Here is an 8,358-nt window from a genome sequence, read left to right as displayed (position 1 = left end):
TTTTTTTTTTTATTACTAATATGGCCCTGTATCTAGATTATCAAAAGGGAGGGAGGGGGGAAGGCCCTATATATTTTCTGTAGATTTGTAGATAGTGGGGATGCTTTGAACAAGGCTATAGATATATTCGAACTATCTTAGATGATATTGATGCAATATTGATACAGATCGATAGGAATTGAGCAGGCCGGTATTAAGTGTAATTTCAAAACTGAACCATTGTTTACCTAAATCACCCTAGTTTTATCGGTACCATGATAGGGAGGGGAAGGGAGGGGGGAAGGCCCTATATATTTTCTGTAGATTTGTAGATAGTGGGGATGCTTTGAGCAAGGTTATAGATATATTTGCACTATCGTAGATGATATTGATACAACTCAATAGTAATCAAGCAAACCGGTACTAATTGTAATTCCAAAACTGAACCATTGTTTACGTGAATCACCCTATTTTTATCGGTATCATGATAGGTCAATAGCAATACATATCATTTGATTTATGCACAAATATCATACTGATACATAGACCCATGGGTTGGAGCTGCTGAGGATAGATCCCTATAGTAAGACCCACCAAATTGCATTTTTCCCAACCATTGAGATACTTCCCCGCCCGCCCCCCCCCCGGCGGCCGGCGGGGCACTGATCTTTATATTATCTTGACTCTTAGTCAAAAGCCAGCAGTTTACGAATGTCCTAGCTGGGTTTGTGATCAAGTGGCATCCTTCCATTAGCTTTTTGTTAGCATGCTTTCTCTCTTAGTAACTTTAGGACCTTGCACCGTGATTTTTCTATTTAAATAATTGGTCCTCATATACTAGGCATGGTTCTATTTATAAACAGTGGATAGGGTATCGATCTTTAATCAGGCTATCTATAATCGGGCTAAACTACCTTATATGAGCTTTAAACAGACTAATGACACATATATCTCTAAACAGACTATAATCAGATTTTTTTAGAGCTATCAGGCTTAATAAATGGATTCTAAGCTTGCTTTAAACATATTGAGTTGGTTGGGCTATTAATCGTTCGGTCCTGATCAGATGCCTGTGAGGTAGCACCTTTGTACTGGAAAGGACCGACTATAATCAGGTCAAACTAGAACATGACACGTTTATTAATCGGACCAAGCCGATTTGAGCTTTGAAAGATCATAGCTAAATGTTTGCATTGCTTACATAGTAATATGTTTGTTTGATTTATTCTTTTTTTTTTTTGTGTAGAAAGATTTATTTATATTTTTATTTTTGCAATTGTGTAGGTTTTGTAGTACCACTTCAAGTGCAAGTGAATCATAAAAACAGTATTCAGAAAAAATGGTATCCTTCAAAACACTTTCAATACTATTCCCAAAGATCCTATGCTTTAGTTAACAATGAAGGAAATGTAGAGAAGCAATCTTACAAGCAAGACAGGTTAGAGCATGATTATTCATCTAAACATGAGGATGTTTATAATGGACAATTGGGAAAATTATATGCATTGTACCGATTTACTCGTCCATATGCTGTAATGAGCTTAGTAAGTTTTAAATCACTAACTCTTCCTCGAATGACTTCAAAAATCAATTAAGTTATTAATATGGTGAAGGTGATTTATGTACATTTTAAATTATCAGGGTGTGGCAATAACATCTGCCTCTTGTCTTCCGGTGGAAACAATTTCTGAGATCTCTCCAACATTTTTGGTAGAAGTATTAAAGGTGAGAATATGGACTTATGGTTTTTAGTTTCGAGAGTGGCTTATAGACCTATTGTTATATTATTTTGGGAAAAAGGATGCTATCGCCCAATCAAAAAACTTTACCTTATAAAAAAAAATTATTTATTTTTTATTTTTTTTATTTTACCTCTAGTTTGTGGAGCCTCTTAGCTCCTTTGGGGTCTGTCCTTGGGATGCCTTAGATTATAGTCCTGCTTATATTGATCATATAGAAACCAGACCGAAAAGGTGTTCGGTCTAAAAAAATAAAAAAATGAAACCAAAAGCAATGGCTATTGGTCCAATGGTTTTGGTCTACAACAACTGCTCACCAAACGGTCAGTTGGTCTTATTGGTCGATCCGGTCGATTTTGGTCACTTAGAGGTTTCAGAATCTGATTTTGGTCACTTAGAGGTTTCAAAATCTGAAGCCAATTTGGTTCCGATAAAGAGTTCGGTCACCCGATTTTGGTTGGTCAATCCAATCGGTCTGATTTTTGACACTTCTAAAAGATAAATCTCTCTACGGCATCAACTTTCCTAGACTTGACCAACCCAGAAAATTGGGGGACTTGGATCCTCTATGGCGCAACAGAGTTTCTGGAGTGCATCCAACGCTTGAAAATGATTTGGGCTGCCTGTGACAGCCTCGGGCTCTGTGCCTGAGTGTTTCTAATCGTTGAATGCATGCCAGATGCCCCGTTGCGCCACAGAGGAATTCAAAGTGAGAAATTACCATAGACTTGTTATTAGTATTTATTTAATTTTTTTATTCTTTTTTCAGGCGTTTATTCCGACATTTTTGGCTCACATTTACGTTGTTGGAATTAATCAACTATATGATTTGGAAATTGACAAGGTAAATGCAATTCATTATGTATATTTACATAAAATTACTATGCACATGGTGATTTTCTTGACTTTATAGATTATAAAGAAATAATTTATATGATATTTGAGAGAGAACGCTACTAGTCGAGTGACCCTTGCACCATGGACCAATTGAATCATGTGCTAAGGCATCCCAGGGAGAGTGATAGGGTGGTCATTTCTCCAACCCTGTGTCTAGATGGAGGAACAAATAACGGGGTAGCGTTATTTTCTTCATATGATATATATGCTTGAATGATCGTAATTATAATATTTGTTCACCTTTTGTTTCCTTTGATACTATCTCTTCATTACTTCTTAACCTTTTTATATGTATGTAGGCTAACAAAAAACGTCTTCCAATTGCTTCTGGAGTCTTACCAATTGGAACTGCTAAGGCCATTGTTTTGATAGCAACGTTGCTGGTAATATATGTTGGTAGACATAATATTTTGTTCTTCCTATTTAAATGCACTAGAAAACCTATAGTTTAAGAGTCTTTAGATGTAGCAAACTTTATACTTGTTGTATTTTGAATTCATTTGATTTTGGAAAAGGCAATCCTGCTGGTCTAGTGTTTTTCATGTTCAGACATAGCTGGATGTGATAAGACCAAATTGCCCTTGTTCATGAGAGACATTTTCACATCCAGTTGTGTATGGGCATAGGAAACACTAGACTAACAAGGTTCTCTTGTACTTTGATTATATACAATTAAAGGTTAATACAAGATTTTTTTTTTTTTAGAGCCTTTCTATGGGAGTCATGTCTAAATCCCCAGCACTTCTCTGCGGCATCCTTGCAAGCCTTATGTATGGAACTATATATTCTGTTGATGTATGTCTTCTTATCCATTTCTCAAGTATTGCATGCTCAATTCAAAGTGTAATATTGGTAAAATTCATCTCTTGATCTATTTTCTTTGTTAGCTTCCCTTCCTTAGGTGGAAAAGAGATCCTATACTCACTGCAGCAATTACTGGGTTCTGGTGTGGTATTGGTAACATTATTCCCTATTTTATACATGCTCAGGTAATTAAACATTTTACATTATATTTATATGCAATTTTTATTAAGGATATTTTGGACTAATGATAATCTCCATGAAATATACAGAAATATATATTGGGGAAGCCAATAATTATTACCAAGTCCTTGATATTTGGTTCAGCTGTAATGTATCTACATGGTATTGCTATTTCAATTTTCAAGGTAAGGCACCCAATAACTATATGAACTCATGATGAGATTATTTCAATTTATTGATGTTTAAATTGTTTTAAATACCACATGCAAGTGAACAATTTTATTGGAAATCAAATATTCATTTGCTTCAACAAACTCCACAAGAAAAAATGATCTCAATCTATTTACTTTTGGATTGTTTTAAGGGTAAAATAACACTCCTTGGTGATGTGGCTCCTACACCCCAACACAGAAGGGGGGTCAAATTATGCCCCCACCCCCATGAAATACCAAAAAAAAAAAAAAAAACCTTGTTGATACTGTCTTTGCCCTCATTGACCCCAAGTTGGTGCAGGGTCTTGCGACCAAGGAGCATTCTTTTCTCTTGATTTAAATACCACACGAAAGAACAACATTATTCAAGAAGCTGCTTTGTCCAATATGAGTTTGGAGGAACAAAGTCTATAGGAGTAGTTGGTAAACTAGCATTTTTCTCAACTATTCACCAACTTTGATAAGAGAGGAATTTTAGGTTGTTTTGAAACAAACAAGAATACGTCCCCAAATCTTTGAAGGCATAAGGGAAGAGACTCGATGCAGAGGATAATTTTTATTTTAATTATTTATTTATTAATTTTTTTTATTTATTTTTTATTTTTATTTTTTTGTTCTCCCTTCTATTTGTTCACATAGAACAACATAGTTATTTTCATTCAAAAACTCCCTAGTAACTAATGGACTTCATCATTATTATATTATGTATTAAAACTTTACATGTCTAATTGGATCATTTCTTTCTTATATTAACAAGTCATGTTGCAATTGACAGGATATACCAGATGTTGATGGAGATAAACAAAGTTCCATTATCACCCTCAGCGTAAGACTTGGCAAAGAAAAAGTAAGTGAAAATTTGACTTTAGAGAAAGAGAGAGATTGTTCTCATGCTCAATTAGTGAGTTTAAGTTATTCAATAATAATAATCTTTAATTTCATAATATGTTGTGCGGATATATAAATTTTAAATGTTTGCATATGTTATCATTATTAGTTGAGAAATTTATTATCACTCCCTTACACTTCGCCTATATTTACTAAAACTTTCTTATCTTTTATTTTTTTTACTAATACTCCCCCTGCTTTTGGATTTTTACATCTTTTTCTCCCCTGCTTTTTTTAAATACCTAGATTACCCCTCCTTCTCTCCTATAACCTATTTACTAAAACTTTCTTATCTTTTATTTTTTTTACTAATACTCCCCCTGCTTTTGGATTTTTACATCTTTTTCTCCCCTGCTTTTTTTAAATACCTAGATTACCCCTCCTTCTCTCCTATAACCTATTTACTAAAACTTTCTTATCTTTTATTTTTTTTACTAATACTCCCCCTGCTTTTGGATTTTTACATCTTTTTCTCCCCTGCTTTTTTTAAATACCTAGATTACCCCTCCTTCTCTCCTATAACCTGTTAATCTTTTTCTTTTCTTTTCTTTTCTTTAGTTTTGTCACATAATTTTCCCTTTACGGTTCCTCTTCTTCCTCCTCAGTTTCTATTTTTTGAAACGAAGAAAACAATTTCTTCCCAATAGATCTGTTAAATATGACCTGCCTCATTTATCTCATTTTTGAGGGGAAATTCATAATGTAAAAAAATTATGAAGAAAAAAACTTTACTTGGTCATGCATGTTGTAATTACCATCCTGCCCCTTGTTGGATGCTTGGACAAATGCTTCAATTGACTCCCATGTTACTGCTGGGGCCATTTGACCAGGTAGCGTTCTCTCTACTAATAGCAGATTATCTAGTGAAAATTGTAGAGATTAGTGGTGTCTCCTCTATTCTTCCGTCTATCCATGTCTCTGTTCAGACTGAGGTTAGGATAGATGCTGAGAAAAGGCCAAGATTTAGATTTTATTAATTTTGTTTTTCTAGTAGAATAGTGAATCCCTTTCCCTGCTGATGGCAATGCGGAAGGTGGGGAAGTGATTTTAGATTCTCTCCCTCCACATCCGCGTATTGTCTTTGGTGTCTTCTAGACTCCAGCCTGTATTTTCTTTTTCCAATTTTCCTTGTTATAATATAAATGACTTTTTAGCAAAATAATAAATAAAAAAAGGTAATGTAATACCACATCTGAGAAAGAAATATATAGATAGAAGGATTTCTCTTTCCCTCCCCCATTATATAAGGAGCCTTTTATTTTTTATTTTGCTAAAAGTCAGCAATGGTTTAGAAGATTAAAATTGGTAAAAAAGGGTTACAATAGAAGACTTATTAGATCGCTAATCAACCTTCGGCATGGTCATCAGCAGAAATAGCAATTCAATAAAATTAAATTACACAAACCGATATCTCGGTCGTCGCTAAGAGTCCCAGTTCAAATCATAGTTTACAAACTGAGGAGTTGTGATCCAAATAGTAGAAGTTTTAGTTTTTGCAGCATGTTTTGCTAGTGTATCCGCCACAACATTGATCTCTGTGTAACAATGCGAGATTCTCCATATTATATTAGGAGCCTTTTATGTTTATTAAGAAATTATGATAATATTGCAAATATAATATTGGTTGTATGTCACGATCTTGTAATGACAATGTTATATAAATATATATAAATATATATATTTCCCTTTCACTATCATTGTCATTTTTCCTCACCTTTAAAGGCAAATCAACGAAACTTAATTCAAACAATACCTCTCACAATGTTGATAATATATGAAACAGGCATTCTCCCTCGGCATCAACACCCTATTGATTGCTTATGGTCTTGGAATGATAATGGGGATTTCATCATCTTCATCTTTACTGTTCAAACTTACCACAGTATGTAATTTATTTCTTCATCTTCTTTTATTACATTGAATATTTCTATTTTAAAACTCATTAGCATTTGTACCATTTTTCCTTGTTAACAATATGTCCTAACAAACTTTATTGGATGTAGATATTGGGTCAATCTGCCATTGCTGCTGTTCTTTTGCTTCAATCTAGGACTGTTGATCTAACAGCTAAATTATCTGTACAGTCATTTTTCATGTTAATATGGAAGGTAAGTTGCATTGGTTTCACAAAACCTTGTGATGTTAAACATGTTTCAAACACAACACTAGATCTTCCAATCCTACAAAAACCACATTTTTTTTTAATTAAAATCATACTTCATGACCTAATAAAAAAGTTTAAATTGATGATATCTTGCTTTAGAATGCCATATATTCAATTGGAAATAATCCACTCCTACCCTTGATCAAGTAGTATTTTATTTTTTTCTTTTTGCTAACTACGGGTATCCAGGCCTTTGGCCTGACTATTCCCGTGGGTTCATATTGACCCCACAACCAAATGAACGTGTCACACCAAGGTTGAATGAGAATCATTCAACTTTCATTGAAAGCAGTGAAGAGCACTAAATACCCCCGTGCGAATGGCCCCAAAGAGATAAAAGGAATCAAACTCAGAACCACACGCTTCTTGAGGCGAAGCTCCCTTGCCAACTCGGCTATCCGTTGGAGTTATCAAGTAGTATTTTATAAAATTTTATTATTTTACTTCGATGCATTCTTTTTTTTCTATTTCAAACTACAAATCTCTTGTGGCATTTCAAGAAAATCCCCACATCTCACCTCCTCATCCCTCTCATTGAAGAAAGAACTTGATCTCCATACACAGTGACAACAAGCCACAACCCTTATTATTGTGCTAACTGAAATCTTCATGAATTTCAATATTTTAATTTCTTGTGGTTTTTACCCTTAAAACAAAAAGAGTCATAGGTGCAAATGTTAGAAAATTGTGATGAGTTAGTTGTTACATTTCATGACAATAAACATTCTCTCTTTGCAGTTAGTGAGTGCCGAGTACCTTCTCCTTCAATTTGCACGCTGAGAAGAATATCTAGTAATGGCACATGGTAAAGGGGTTTGTTGTGTCTTAAAGTTTGTATATAATAAATGCTGGATTTTATTATAAATCCATACATAGTTGCATATTTATTTATAACGTTTTCAATCATCCCTGCTGGTGGTATTGCCGAAGGTGGGTGATGGTGGGATTGTTTTGATTTGATTTCTGTGTCCGTCTAGGAATGCCTGAATGTTAAACCTGTACGTTATTTATTTTTTATTTTTAATATACACCTATTGACTTTTAGCCAAAAAATATTAAAAAAAGCATATTTAATTATAGCATTTTTTTTTAAACATATGATTTTATCTAATGGTTTTATATTCTTTTCTAACAAAGAGTCCCTCCACCTAATGCAGGAATCTTTCCCACACTTTTTTTACATTTTTTCATGTAGTTATAGTCATTGATTCTACTAAGGATTCCCTAGATAACAAGGCAAGTCAATTTTGGGGGCCTATCTTAAGTGAATGACCCGAAAGGAATCAACTCAAAGATTTTTCTCTGTACATCCACATCAATATGGCTTGTAAGAAATCTCTTGGGTTGTGGGTCTCAATGTATCTTCCAAGCAGTCACTAACACATGTGTTCCTTTTGTGACTCTAAAGCCGGTTGAAAAAGTACAGTCTTCCGTGGCTTCATGGGGAACTAAGAGGATTTGTCTCATCTCTAATTCTTCACATACCAATTCTCTA

General features: G+C 34.2%; 1 protein-coding gene across 2 annotated transcripts in view; it reads left to right on the top strand.

The window, feature by feature from the left end:
- The window catches only part of LOC122075438 (coumarin 8-geranyltransferase 1b, chloroplastic-like), a 10,126-nt gene extending 2,287 nt beyond the window's left edge, over window positions 1-7,839 (top strand). For both annotated transcript variants that reach the window (XM_042640467.1, XM_042640468.1), the window contains exons 3-13: window positions 1,264-1,523; window positions 1,621-1,704; window positions 2,488-2,562; window positions 2,915-2,998; window positions 3,321-3,410; window positions 3,503-3,604; window positions 3,689-3,784; window positions 4,587-4,658; window positions 6,483-6,581; window positions 6,703-6,807; window positions 7,602-7,839. In XM_042640467.1, coding sequence (XP_042496401.1) covers window positions 1,264-1,523; window positions 1,621-1,704; window positions 2,488-2,562; window positions 2,915-2,998; window positions 3,321-3,410; window positions 3,503-3,604; window positions 3,689-3,784; window positions 4,587-4,658; window positions 6,483-6,581; window positions 6,703-6,807; window positions 7,602-7,643 — 1,109 coding nt within the window. In that variant the 3' untranslated portion in view covers window positions 7,644-7,839. The remainder of the gene's footprint in view (window positions 1-1,263; window positions 1,524-1,620; window positions 1,705-2,487; window positions 2,563-2,914; window positions 2,999-3,320; window positions 3,411-3,502; window positions 3,605-3,688; window positions 3,785-4,586; window positions 4,659-6,482; window positions 6,582-6,702; window positions 6,808-7,601) is intronic.
- The last annotated feature ends 519 nt before the right edge of the window (window positions 7,840-8,358 follow it).

This window comes from Macadamia integrifolia, chromosome 4 (genome assembly GCF_013358625.1).
Source record: "Macadamia integrifolia cultivar HAES 741 chromosome 4, SCU_Mint_v3, whole genome shotgun sequence".
Classification (NCBI taxonomy): Eukaryota; Viridiplantae; Streptophyta; class Magnoliopsida; order Proteales; family Proteaceae; genus Macadamia; species Macadamia integrifolia.
Note: the sequence above shows the minus strand (reverse complement) of the source record. Positions and strands in the feature narration are given on the sequence as shown.